Source organism: Carlito syrichta, unplaced genomic scaffold (genome assembly GCF_000164805.1).
Source record: "Carlito syrichta isolate Samal-C Ts95f unplaced genomic scaffold, Tarsius_syrichta-2.0.1 Scaffold307336, whole genome shotgun sequence".
Lineage (NCBI taxonomy): Eukaryota > Metazoa > Chordata > Mammalia > Primates > Tarsiidae > Carlito > Carlito syrichta.
The window spans coordinates 93,316-108,048 of NW_007251432.1; the positions used below are offsets into that span (position 1 = coordinate 93,316).

Here is a 14,733-nt window from a genome sequence, read left to right on the forward strand (position 1 = left end):
AAGCTCTGCATTAAGTAGAGAGCATGGAACTCCTGTTTTTAGGTGGGGGAAAGACTCTTACTGTATTTGATGGCAACATCCCAAGCCACAGAGTCAGGAGCCAATCGAGACAGCCTGCTCTGCCTCAGACTTGACCAGGGAGTTGACCTTGGCCACACAGTGCACCGTCCTTGATCCTCAAGGTGACTGGTAAAAGGGAGTTTGATGGCGGCCCAATATTATTTATCTTTGGCCAAACTTGTTCCTCCTGCAGGAGCCCTCTCTTGAGGGTGCCTGGGGCTGGGCTGGTCTGTGGCTTTCTTTCTGGGACCACGGAAGTCTTTCAGCCAAGCCTTTCCAGCTTTTGGGCTTTTAGCCTTTGCTTTGACTTCGGTTGTGAAAGGGGCAGAAGCTCCCATTTCTGTCTGTGCCATCATATTAAAAAGGGCAGAAGTGTAACTTAAAACAGGAGAGAAAAAAAATGGACTAAAAAGCATAGGAAGAGCTTTCAGGAAAATGCTGGAGCACCAGATAAGAGATGATGAAGCCAGAGAGACCACTGGTCACAGGAAATAAACTAGGCTTGCCAGCTATGAGATTATCCTATTTGCAGAGAACTCCTGAAACAAACAGCAACATTAAAAGTTTTCTTGAAAACTGGAAAAAATAACTACGGGAGAGGCCAAAGCAGCCTGCCATTGGCAAACAAATACTTTAAGATGAAAACTGGCACAGCTATATCAATATCAAGAAGATTTTAGGGGAAAACAAAAGTAGCATTGGGATACAGAGCAGTACTTAATGACTTCCAAAAGGTTCAACTTACCAGAAGATAATTCAACCCTTCCAAAGGATTCTATTTTTTTTGGGGGGGGGGGGGTCAGGTCTCCCTCTATCGCGCAGGCTGGAGTGTACTGGCACAATCGTGGCTACTGTAGCCTTGACCTGCTGGGCTCAGGCGATCCTTGCTCAGCCTTCAAGTAGCTGGAACTACAGGTGTGCACCATCCTGCCTGGCTAATTTTTTGATTTATTGTAGAGACAAGGTCTCACCAAGTTGTCCAGGCTGGTCTTGAACCCCTGGGCTCAGCTCAGGCAATCCTCTCGCCTCTGCCTCCCAAGTGATAGGATTACAAGTGTGAGCTACTGTGCCTGGCTGTACATCTTATTAGTGAGGAGTCCTGAAAACCAAGCCTAAACATTTTAAGTTAGAGAAAAACTAAATGCCCAGAGAAAGCAAAGCTAAAGCCAAAAATTTAAGGCAACAGTAGAGAGGAAAAACAAAAAAATTGGTTCCTAGGGGAAAAAACTTTAAAATGATTACGTTCTGAGTTATCATGAAGAAGAGAGATTAAAGGCACAAACAATTTCAGAGATACACCAGGCTAACCACATAAATTGAGAAGAATAGTGCTCTGCTAATCGATTTGAAAATTAAAGGCAATGCCATGGATACTTGCCAAGCTCAGGAAATAGAACATTTGTAACAATCAGAAAAACAGAATCGAGAAGCCACTGGTCCCAGACAGTGAGGCAAGTTCTACCCAACACTCAGGAGTGCACGGCGAGAGACGTGCACACACAGAAAAATCCAGTGCCAGTAAGAAATGCTAGTAAGAGGCCAATTCAGCCTCAGGTGGAAACTTAATGCAATCCTAGACAAACTTTTCAGAAACTTGGAACTGTAACATTTCTGCGAAAGGACAAAGAGCAAGAAGAGTCCTGGCAGCTAGAGAAAAACGAATGTGTGGGTCCCAGAGTTGTGGGTAATGACGCCGGCAGACAGTCAAGACGTGCCGTGGAGCAGCTGCTCAGTCGCAGCATTGCTGACGCTGGACCACCCGGCTCTCTGCCATGTAGTGTAGCATGTTTCACAGCATCCCTGTCCTCTGCCCACTAGAAGCCAGCAGCACTCCCTTAACCTGGTCAGTCACAACAAGCAAAAGGGGACTGCCAGATGTCCCCAGCTGAGAACCAGTGCTTGATGTGTAAGTATAAGGCAGCATGGTTTTAGTTCAGAGGTAGACACAGGAGAATAGAACTGAAAAGAACCTACAAATGACTCCTGAATCACTGGAAATTGACACAGGTGGAAAGCTGTGGGAGGCCATGGGGAGGGGAGGCCGGTGCCGAGACTGACAGCCGTTGGCTGGGCAAGAAATACCACTCATCCCCACCTCACGACACACTCGGCAGTCAGCTGACTAAGGGCCAGACAGAACGTGGAAAGCGTTAAAACTCTCAGAACAAAACACAGTGAAATGTCCCTAAAACTTGGAGCTAGCTGGGCTCGGTGGCTCAGCCTGTAATCCCGCGCCTTTGGGAGGCTGAGGTGAGTGAATTGCCTGAGCCCGCGGGTTCCAGACCCGCCTGGGCAGCAAGACCTCATCTCTACAATAAGTAAAAAAAACTAGCCGGGTGTGGTAGTTCCAGCTACTTGGAAGGCTGAGGCGGAAGGATCGCCGGAGCCCAGCAGGTTGAGGCTGCGGTGGCCGGGAGCGGCCTCTGCACTCCAGTCTGGGCAACCGAGTGAGACTCCAACTCAAAAAAAAAAAAAAACCAAAAAAACTTGGAGCTAAGGATTTGCTAAACAAGATACACAAGCACAAACCAGAAGCAAAAAAATTGGTAAAGCCGATTTCCCTAAAAATAAATTGAATTAACCAAAAGCTCATCAAGTAGACGAAACAGGCCACAGAGTCAGAGAAGTTACTTGCATTGGACATATAATCAGCAAAGATCAATATCCACAAGTATAAGATTCATGGAGACAAACCAAAGGGAAAAGGGGCAGTCAAGGAGATTACAGTTAAAGCCACAATAAAATGCCATTTCCTATCAACAGATGGGCAAAAATGTAACTCCCTGACCCTACCCTGTGCTGGCAAAGATGTAATCTGAGCATGAATACAAGGTTAGGGAGTTTATAACCTGTACAAATACTCTGGCAAGTCATCTGACAGGACCTAGTAAAAGTAAGAGATGCGTGTCATTGCGACCAGTCATTTCTCTCCTAGTTTGACACCCTGGAGAAGTGGTTCTCGCAGTGTGGTTGGCCCCTCAGGATCACCTGAGAACTTGATAAGGCAGAGCCTCAGGCCCCACACCCTGGACTCCAAAACCAGGAAGGCTGGGAGGCACGGGAATCCGTGGCTGAACTGCCCTCCAGGGGAGTGGGCTGCTCACCCTTTCGAGATGGCCAAAGCGAGTCTTGGGCATGTGTGTGGAGAGACACATCATCAGAAAGTCTATGCCAGCATTGTTGTAATTAAAAAAGAAAACTGGAAATGCTTTAAATGCCCATCAACACAACAATAACATTGAAGGAAACATGTTTAAGGATGGAAATTAAATTGGAGCTGAGTGTGTCATTACGGACGACGATCAAGACCATGTGCACACGGGTACCTCTGGCTTGTTCATTCCACCTTTTCTAACCTCACTGTCAATTTTATCACTGGTCCAAACATCACCCATCCTCTGCCCAGGGCACGGGGCCTACTCTGGAGCGTCCCAGAGCTGAGTCCATCTCCACGGGCAGAGGGAACCCCTGCTCCGGGATTCGATCGGTTGAACTACCAGGTCAGCAAAGCACAGAGTTGGGAACGCAGAGCCAGGGGACCCAGCACAGACGAGGGCAAGGCGACCTATTGATAAGTGCCTGCATCATCACCATGCCCTGACACTCAGCCACAAAATGAAAGCAAGAAGGATGCCTTCCTCAGACAACAGGAGTCGAGTCAGGTGGAAGGGCTGACCTGGGCCAGGGTCCTGGCAGTCCCCTGTTATGTCCCAGCAACTCTTAGAGCTGTCGGGGCACACGGCAGCCCAGGTCCCCTCTGCTGCTCAGCTTCAGTCCTCCTCGCTCTGTGGTCACCCAGCCTCACCCTGATCCACTAAGTCACAGATGTGTCTTGGCCCTTTACGCTGATAATTTTCTGGATGAGACTTTCATGGCCTTGTCTTTATTTAAAAAATGATGCACTAGAAAGTGAGAAAAATTCCGACTGCTATTTCTGATTTAGTAGCATGAGTCCAAAACACCATGTTCACTGTAGAGATTTTTTATTTTGATTGATTCTTCTCAATTAAACACCCCATGTTAATCCCTGGAGATGAAGGCTCCTCCTTAAGAAAGGGCAGGGTGTCTTGTCAGCTGGGCAGCGCAAGGATGACTGCACCACCCTGGGGACAGACGCCTGATTCTTGTTTGAGGATGTCTTTTTAGCTCCAGCTGAATCAGAAAGCCCAAGGCCTCCAATTTTCTTCTTCAGTGCTTTCAAAGCTATATATATTGGCAACACGTGCCTGACTCCATTATTTTACCTTAGAAAAATGAAACCTAAAGAAACTTATTCTCGAGATGCTCAAAACCCCGAAAACGGAACCACTTACTATATTAACTGCTGTCTGTCCAGCAAGCATTTGCTGAGCACATCCTCTTGCTGGTGCTGCACCTTGCTGACGTGGAGGCTGCTGCAGCACACTGCCCAGGCCCTGCCCGGAGGGCTGGCCACCGACAGAAAAGCTGCTTCAGAAACTGCCACGCTTCCCCTGCTTTGTCATCGCCCTGGATTGTGCGTCCGTGGGTCCCCCCAAGAGAATGGGGTTTCTTAAGAGGCATCTTTCCTTTCTCTGTGCTTCCTCTGGGCTTAAGAGAGCACCCCTCACCTGTGCTAAAGAGTTCCAACATTGGTGCAATGTCTCATTCTCAAATCTGCAGGTCAACCAGGGTGTGTCTGCATGGACTAAAGTTTTGGACACATACCTGTCATCCTAGCATTTTGGGAGGCTGAGGTGAGAGGACTGCTTGAACCCAGGAGCTCGAGACCAGCCTGGACAACATTGAGAGACTTTGTCTCTCTAAAAAAAAAAAAAATTAGCCAGGGATGGTGGCGCATGCCTGTAATCCCAGCTACTCAGGAGGCTGGGGTGGGAGAGGATCACTTGAGCCCAGGAGTTCAACGCTGCAGTGAGCTTGATTACACCACTGCATTCCAGCCTGGGTGACAGCAACCCTGTCTGTGACCCACATAATTATCTGCATCTCCCAGTACATACTAAGACATTCCGATACTGCTATTCATCTGTCTTTTTTACATTACTTTATTTCTTTTAGAGACGCGGGGCACCATTCGGGGATAAGGTCTACAAGTGGTCATCGCACAGGCAAAGTTCGGCCTCCCTTTGGCCCCACTCGGCCTGGTGTGAGATCGGGTCCCCTGCTGGATGCTGTGTGTCCCCCTCTGCCCCCGGCAGTTTCCGGCCACTGCCAGCCCCTCTCTTCGAGAATCAGGGCAAGTGTTCAGAGTTCGCTCAGGAGCGAGAACAGGTGGTCCTCGGTTCTTTGGTCTCGCGGACTCTCCCGGGAGGGTCAGGGTTGGGGCTGTGTGGTGTGGGGCAGGGGACAGGAAACAAGGCCAGGGCCAGGCAGGCCAGGAGAAAGGGCCGAGGGTGGCACAGAGAGACCCGAGGGCTGAGCAGGGCCTGGGAAGTGAGGGGCCACCGGAGTGGGAAGGCAGGCGAGCCGGAGAGTGCTTGGGCACGTCTCCACGTGACCCAGGGCCACGCAAAGCTGTGGCCGCCCCGAGCACGGCTCCAGCCAGAGGGAGAATGCAAGCGGCCGTGCTGCTGCCCAGCCTGCGCCCTCCTCCTGAGGCCCCGGTTCTGAAGGACAGGCCCAGGAAGGAGTCCAGTGTCCTGACTTCCCTCCAGCTGGTTTGCTCATGCTGACTTCCCTCCAGCTGGTTTGCTCATCATGCACATGGACGCTCCACACAGCAACAGTTACAGAGGGAAAGAGTCCACGTGCTCAGCTAGGAAAGTTGGCTCGATAGATTAGGATACGTTGCAGGAAGAAGGTGCAGCCTTTAAAACACGGCCTTTGGAAGGATGTTGGTGAGAAACTGAGAGAGAGCTCCAAGTACAGTTTGATACCAAATAAATACGTAGACTCAAGCTGGGTGTGGTGGTGCACACCTGTAATCTCAGCACTTTGGGAGGTGGAGGCGAGAGGACTGCTGAGCCCAGGGGTTCGAGACCAGCCTGGGCAAACTGGAGAGACCTTTTCGCTACAGTAAATAAAAATTCAGCCAGGCATGGTGGTACGTGCCTGTAGTTTCAGCTCCTTGGAAGGCTGAGATGGAATGACTGCCTGAGTCCAGTGGGCCGAGGTTGCGGTGGCCACGAGCATGCCACTGCACTCCAGCCTGGGCGACAGAGTGAGACTCCTACGCAAGCAAATAAATAAATAAATAAATAAATGGACTCACATAAACAAACACCGGAAAGAACACACTAGCAGTAGTAGAGATTGTCTTGTGCTGTATGCGGGTAATGATTCTTTTGTTTCTTCTACTTCTTAAAACATTTCCCATTTTCTACATGGATAACTTGAATTTGTAATCTTTACAAGTATTTCAGGAAAGCTAACTTCAGCAGAAGGCTAGACTGACAGGAGGAGGCAATGCAGGCGTGGTCTGACGCGCACCCTCGGACGGGGAGTCTGACAGCCGGGTGGGACTTCTGGGCTCCATCCCACGCCCCGCAGGAAGACAGCAGCCCGATGCCCTCCCCACAGTCCCGGCGAGCCCCGCCACCAGCAGCCCTGCTCCCCCACTTGCCTCGCCGCTCGGCAATCTGCAGGTAGCCCGTGGAAAGGTACTGCTCCATGTCCTGCTGGAAGGCTTCCTCAAAAAACTTCTGCCGCTCCTTCAGCTTCATCTGCTGGGTGTGCTCCATGTCCAGGACCTTCTGGGCGTGTTCTGCATCCAGCTCAGCTGAGGAAACAGAACTGTCTGGGTTAGGGCTTGATAGGGGACGAAGCGGGAGATGGCACTCCAAGCTACTCACACTCCCCCCCCTCCAAGCAGATGGTGTCGCACCACTTTGACCAACGGGCTGGCACCTGACTGTGTATGCAGCCAGCCTCCTCACTCCTGTCTGCTGCACTTCTTCCTCTTACCTGGGTGGTCAGGCCCTTTGGTCCGTGCCTTTGCACGTGCTGTTCCCTCTGCCGGAATGACCTCCCACCCACATCACCCATGTGTCAACGACAAGTAGCTGTTCACCTTCCAAGAGCGGCTTCCCGGGTAGCCCCGCAGCTGGCTTGCATGGAACCTGTTGCTCCATCCTGATGTTTCCACATCCTACGTAACTGTGTGTAGCTGCCTTACAAATCACAGTACAACAGCTAAAGACTTGGAGTCCTGCGGCCATCTGTGATTCATTGTACTATCCTGCCACCCAGCTCAGTGCCTCGCACATAGTAAGCACGCAAGAGGTGTTTGTTAACAGTACCATGCACCCTTAAAAAGGTAGGAGATTCTGACATGCTACCACCCGGATAAACACTGAGGACCTTATGTTCAGTGAAATAAGCAAGTCACAAGAAAGACAAATAACTGTCTGACTCCACTTAAATGCAGTACCTAGAGTGGTCAGATTCACAGAAAGTAGAGTGGTGGCTGCTGAGGGCTGGGGAGTCGTTTAATGGGTACAGAGTTCCAGTTCTACAAGATGAAAACGAGTTATGGCTGGTGGTGATGGCTGCATGATATTACGTAGTATTTCATACCACTGAACTGTACACTTGAAACTTACTTATATATACACAAAATGGTACCTTTATGTTATGAGTATTTTACTACAATAAAAAATGATTTTTAAAACTCAGGTATGTAAAAGTAAGTATGTAGCCATGATGGTGTATTAGAAAGTACCTAGTCTTGGCTGGGCATGGTGGCTCACGCCTATAATCTCAGCACTTTAGGAGGCCAAGGCGGGAGGATGGCTTGAGCCTAGGAGTTCCAGACCAGCCTGGGCAACATTGTGAGACCTCATCTCTACAAAGAAATTACAAAAATTAGCTGAGCATGGTGGCACACATCTGTAGTCCCAGCTACTCGGGAGGCTGAGGCAGAAGGACTGCCTGAGCCCAGGAGGCCGAGGCCATGGGGAGCCATGATTATGCCACTATACTCCAGTCAGAGAGACAGAATGAGACTCAGCCTCAAAAAAATAAAAAATAACAAAGTGGCTTTACTGTTTATTGACCATACAACCAGGTTAATAAACTTTTCTCATCCACACATCTGGGATAGAAATATTAACCTAATACCAACACAAACCTGTTATGAAAAAGTACGAAACAACTTCATAATTATAGTGGCCAGTGATCCTTCAAGTTAGGCCTGAGCAGTAATACCAGGCAGAAAGTACTACCATAATCAACCTAAAGACTGGTCCTTCAAACAAGAACCCCACATTTACCAGCTGATCAACTAGTGGCTGAACCTTTCCTCAAGGCATGCAAGGAGAATACAAAATGAGATCAGGGTCACGCATGCATCATTCTTTACGTGGTACTTAGGTCAAGGAGCATTTTTAAACTTGCTTCCAGATCCTGACTCCCTTATGCTTCCCGTGGGGTCCAGGCACAGCCCTAGGGTGGCCCCAAGACCTGCGCCCTGGTGTGCCTGCCCCGGATCCCCCAGGACCGCGGCTGTGAAGGGTTTTGCCCGGGCCCCGGGGCTGCTCTGCGGCACAGCTGACTCATCAGAGGCGGGGGCCCGGGTGAGCCTGGCCTAGCCGGGTTCGTGAAGGAGGCTGGGCTTTTCCTGGAGAAGATGTGAAGCATGGGTGGGACGTGACACAGGCCATCCTCTGTGCCGGCTTGGAAATGGAGGGGCCACGTGGCAGGAATGTGAGAGCAGCCCTGGCGACAGCCGTCGAGAGAAAGGGCCTCCTTCCCCACACTGCAAGGGATGGGACTCTGGCAAGCGGACTCCTCTCCAGGGCCTCAGAAACAAACACAGCCCTGCGGCCCCTGCTGTTGGCCTCACGAGACCTGGGCGGAGGACTCTGACCCACACGCGGTGGGTCACACTGTGCCTGGACTTCTGACCCACACACTGCGAGCTGACACGTTTGTGCTTCAACTGCTAAGTTTGCGGGGTCTGTAACGCGGCAGCACGGGATCACTCCAAACAGGCTGTCTGCATGAATTCCAGCCCCTGCCCAAATCTGGTTGACTGAAGAAATGAAAAAGGACAACCCAAACTCTTTTCTTTAAGCAAGTATTTCCTAACACCCACCCTGTGGCAGACATCCTGCTTGGCTGAGTTTGGCAAGGGGACAGGGTGTTGTTACTCCAGAAAATCTAGTAATCAGAAGAAAGTTTCAGTCACCTCACCGTCCTGGGATAAACTTTACTAACACTATTTCCCCCGAGATGTTGTTCCCTCTGGTTTATTTCAGGGGAGTGTCAACATCTTTGGGGTGTTATCAAGTGACTTAGCAAACACAGCAGGTCTTACACCGGACAGTGGTCTGCAAGGCCCACACGATCTTCCCTAGGCGCCCCCATCCCCACATTCCCAGCACGCGTCATAACTCCCAAGCACGGCATGAGCCTGAACGCATGACAGGACGTAAACGCAGTGACAGAGTTTATTCATTATCTCAAAGCAGGGCTAATATCTAACACTTAGAATATTCTGAGCCGGGCTTGGTGGCTCAGCCTGTAATCCCGCGCCTTGGGAGGCTGAGGTGAGTGGATTGCCTGAGCCCGCGGGTTCAAGACCCGCCTGGGCAACTCGGCGAGACCTCATCACTACAATAAACTAAAAAATTATCCGGGCATGGTAGCACGCGCCTATAGTTCCAGCTACTTGGAAGGCTGAGGTGGAAGGATCACCGGAGCCCAGCAGGTTGAGGCTGTGGTAGCCGTGATCGTGCCACTGTACTCCAGCTTGTGCAACAGAGTGAGACTCCGACTTAAAATAAACCAAAAAACCCCCTAAGAAACCCCCCACTATTGCATAAGGTTGTTGGCAGGAGTCAATGAAGTAGCATATGTGAGTCACCGAGCACACAGTGTTGGCCAGCATCTGACAGCTCATATTAATACCTGCATTATTTAAACAACAGGCTCTGGAAAAGGGAGTGATAGGAAATATGACCAAGAACCAGCCTTCTCAGTGGCACTGAAAAATCACCCCCTCTTCACCCCACTCAGATACTTAAGAATTAGTTACCTTTCAATGTCCTTAATAAATCTGCAAGGAATTTAGAGTGTACTCATAAGAGGGAAAAAACAGAGCTGAAGAGGTTGTCTTTTCATTTGTTTCACTTCAGCTGTCAATGTATCTGTTCAAAAGCTTCATGACTGCCAAGTGCATTAGAATAAGTCAACCCTAAAATATATTAAATATGCTTCAAATACTTCAAAGTTCAGTTAATCTTCTCTTAAAAAAAATAATTCTGGAATAAGCAGCTCAAAACCAAAGATCAATGCACAAATCATCAAAGGGGTTTTAATTAAAGAATATCTTGTGTTAAATGAATTAAGATTTTATATAGATATATCATATGAAAACATTTCATTTTTCTCAAGACTTCTGCTTTAAAAGTTTTATTCTCTCATGTTTCTGAGTTATTGGTCCTTTAGTTTTTTGTCTCAGTTTTTTCTATAGTGGAATGAAATCCAATCATGTGTCAACCTTCACTGGGGAAATGAGGTAGGATTGAGAAACTTAAAATGACTTAAAAAAGAAAGAAGAAGCCGGGCTCGGTGGCTCAGCCTGTGATCCCGCACCTTTGGGAGGCTGAGGTGAGTGGATTGCCTGAGCCCGCGGGTTCGAGACCTGCCTGGGCAGTGAGACCTCGTCTCTACAATAAACCAAAAAATCAGCCAGGCATGGTAGCACATGCCTGTAATTCCGGCTACTCGGAAGGCTGAGGCGGAAGGATCGCCGGACCTCAACAGGTCGAGGCTGCGGTGGCCGGGAGCGGCCGCTGCACTCCAGTCTGGGCGACAGAGTGAGACTCCAACTCAAAAAAAAAAAAAAAAACAAGAAAGAAGAAGAAAAATAACCACTTGAAGTTTTAAAACATGCTCCTCACTAGCCATCTGAAACATCTCCAACTGTCCTGTGTCGGCTCCCACTTCATTCCAGAGCCCCTCTTACACCTCAGGACTGACCGCTGAGCCAGCCCCACTGAGGACTGTGTATAGTTGTACTACACCAGCTATATATTCGGGATGAGGTGTAAAATACTTGGCAGTGTTTAAAAAAAACTAACTGCTGCGTAGTAACTAAGGGAGACGCACCTTCAGCTAAGTGACTATGTGAGGATGCTCTGATTGTGCTGTGTGTGCTGGACTCATCAATGGAGCCTGCATCAAGAAACAACCACATTTGGGAATGGTGAGATGGTGGGAGGATATCTGAAGAAAAACATTTCAGATCTAGAGGTTTAACAGCTTCTGAATTTTAGAATTACTATTGGGAAATCTAAATTATAGAACACTTTCTACAAGGAAAAAAATGACCCCTTGTTCACATTTAAGATGTCATGTTTGTTTTTTTTTTGAGTTGGAGTCTCACTCTGTCGCCCAGACTGGAGTGCAGTGGCCACTGCCGGCCGCCGCAGCCTTGACCTGCTGGGCTCCACCGATCCTTCCACCTCAGCCTTCTGAGTAGCCAGAACTACATGTGTGTGCTACCACGCCCAGTTGATTTTTTTGATTTATTGTAGAGATGAGGTCTCACTGCCCAGGCGGGTCTCGAACCCACGGGCTCAGGCAATCCACTCACCTCAGCCTCGCAAAGGCACGGGATTACAGGCTGAGCCACTGAGCCCGGCAAGATGCCATGTTTTATAGTGAGGAATGCCAGACAAATAAAAAGATTTAAAGAACTTCAACAAATGGCCTTAAGATTAAAAGAAAAGAATCAGAACAAGATGCAGCCATTTTTTCTACCAGGAGTCAGTAGTAATCAATACCATTATCAGTCCAGGTCTATGTCTCTTTTTATTTCAACCAGATTACTGCTCAATTGTTATCTGACTGAAACTTCCACTTTAGCCACCACTATCAACTTCAAATGAGCAAGTACTCAAAACAGCAAAAGCTTTCATTACCAGCGAACATGGTATAACCAGTTCTCAGTTACATTTTAATGAGGCATAAGGATGGTACAAAATATACAAAATTTTAAAATATCCATCAAGCTCATTTCAAGAACAAATTCAGCCTATTCTATGACTAAGTCTTTTAACAGAGCCGATAATAAGAGAGAGGGAGGCATTAATGACTGAAAATGGCCCCAGAGATCTGGGAAGGAGGTGGTGGATCACATAAGGAAAATCAGGATGAGCCTCCCGATTAAAAAAGCTCAGGGAAGCCGGGCTCGGTGGCTCAGCCTGTAATCCCATGCCTTTGGGAGGCTGAGGTGGGTGGACTGCCTGAGCCCGTGGGTTCAAGACCTGCCTGGGCAGCAAGACCTCATCTCTACAATAAATCAAAAAATCAGCCGGGCGTGGTAGCGCCTGCCTGTAATTCCGGCTACTTGGAAGGCTGAGGCGGAAGGATCGCCGGAGCCCAGCAGGCGAGGCTGCGGTGGCCGGAAGCGACCACTGCACTCCAGTCTGGGCGACAGAGTGAGACTCCAACTCAAAAAAAAAAAAAAAAAAAAGAGCTCATGGAAATCTCTTCAGTTCGAAATGTTGCCAGAGAAACAATAACACTTACTTAAAAATGAGTTGAGAAAAATTCTGACAATTTCTACACTATACTAAAGGTTGAGAGTAATTTTCATTCAAGATAATCAAGACTCAGAAATCTATAGCTTAAATATTTACAATTCAAATGTTTTTATATTGAGTTAGGGAATATGAATTTTGTGATACTAAGATACATGTGATATGATCGAGAGAACTGTGAAATCTTCGTAAATTTTAAAACAATTTTCCAAACACAAATACAACAAATATCTTTGCAAACTTGATAAAAGCAATTGCCAACAGGCTGTCAAATTACATAACAACTAAAAGACCACACTAAATTCTGCCAGTGTGACAGAATTTAAAAACTGGGACCTATTAATTTTTTTATGCTTCTAATTACTTGCATTTTTAATAGGTGTTGTTGATGCATGAGCAATGCATAAACATTGTAGAAAATGTTTAATCATTTAAAAAGCACAAACAATTTGTGACGTTATTTGAAATGGCCACAAATGGATGACCACAAATAGCATTTTGGTGTATACTCACCAGGAGGTTTCTCCCCTACTACTAGGTTGAACTGTATGAAATTGCAATATCCATTTCTTTAAGCTTTTTACTTTTCATAGGATGTTGTTAAGAAATATACATTCTGAATGTCCCCCAATGCTAACATCTTACATAATTATGGTATAAAATCAAGACCCCAAAATTGACATGGGTACAATTCACACAACTTATTCAGATTTCACATGTGGACGTGCATGTATAAAATTCTGTGCAATCTTGTCACCCGTGCAGCTTTGTGTAACCACCACATCCAGATACTCTGTGGTACCATCACAAGCCTCCCTCGTAACCAGACCCGCCTTTGCAACCATTCGTCTGAGCTTCAAAGTTACTTCATAAATGTCACATAAACGGAATCATGCAATAGATACCGTTTTGAGACTGGCTTTCACTCAGCATAATTTCCTTGGGTTCACGTCACCCAAGTTGCTGCACATATTGGTAATTTGTTCCTTGTTATTACTGAGAAGAATTTCATGGTCTGGAGGTACCACAGTTTGTTCAACCATTCACTCATTAAAGGACATCTGGGTTGCTTCCAACTTTGGGCTGTTATGAATGAAGCCACTAGGAACATTTGTGCATGAGTTCCTGCATGAGAGTAAGTACTTTCTCTGGGATAAATGCCCAAGAGTGCGATTGCTGAGTCATATGGTAAGTTCATTTTTCAGTTTGAAAGGAGCTGCCAACCTCATTTCCAGAGCGGCTATTCCATTTTACATACCCATCATCAATGTAAGAGTGAGCTAGCTTCTTGCCAGCACTTGTCATGACCTACTAGCTGTAATACCGGTTAAGAATCTCCAATCCTAGCCAGGCTCGGTGGCTCAGCCTGTAATCCTGCGCCTTGGGAGGCTGAGGTGAGTGGATTGCCCGAGCCCGCGGGTTCGAGACCCGCCTGGCCAACTTGGCGAGACCTCATCTCTACAATAAATCAAAAAATCAGCCGGGCGTGGTAGCACGCACTTGTAGTTCCAGCTACTTGGAAGGTTGAGGTGGAAGGATCGCCGGAGCCCAGCAGGTGGAGGCTGCGGTGGCCGGGAGCAGCCACTGCACTCCAGTCTGGGCGACAGAGTGAGACTCCAACTAAAAAAAAAAAAAAAAAAAAAAATTCCCCAGTCCTAAATCTGAAATTTTTTTTATCATAGACATGATGCTCAAAGGCAAAGCTCAATGGAGTATTTCGGATTTTTGGATCAGCAATACTCAGCTGGTAAGCACATAATGCAGATATTCCCAAATCCAAAAAAGTCTGAAATCCAAAACACTACTGGTCCCAAGCATTTTGGATAAGGGATGTTCAACCTCTACAGAGAACCTGTTCCCTTTCCTCTTCTTCCCAGAATACGTATGTCTGTCAGAAACAAGTTCCAGCTTCCTCTTAAATATTTTGAATAATTGCTATGCTTCTAAAAGTATGTTTAGTTCCTTGAGATAGTTTTCTTTTTTCCTCTTAATTTACTTTTCTTTACATTTGGACTTAGTAAAATATATTTAATTTTCAAAAAATTGTATTCAGAAACTGAGGACTTGTTACATGGTGACAAAATTTGCAAGATTTCCTTCTAGTTTCAAAAGCCACTTTTTTCTGTAGTTTTACCATTTAACAGTTAAATGTTCTTCCTACCTTAAATTCATTTTTAAAAGAAGGCATATTCAACCATTGAAAAAG

At 47.3% G+C, this 14,733-nt stretch overlaps 1 protein-coding gene across 1 annotated transcript in view; it reads right to left on the reverse strand.

Annotated features, from left to right (window-relative positions):
• Window positions 1-14,733, reverse strand: part of DTNBP1 (dystrobrevin binding protein 1) — a 105,270-nt gene that overhangs the window by 3,621 nt on the left and 86,916 nt on the right. The window contains exon 5 of the mRNA XM_008064425.2: window positions 6,602-6,757. Coding sequence (XP_008062616.1) covers window positions 6,602-6,757 — 156 coding nt within the window. The remainder of the gene's footprint in view (window positions 1-6,601; window positions 6,758-14,733) is intronic.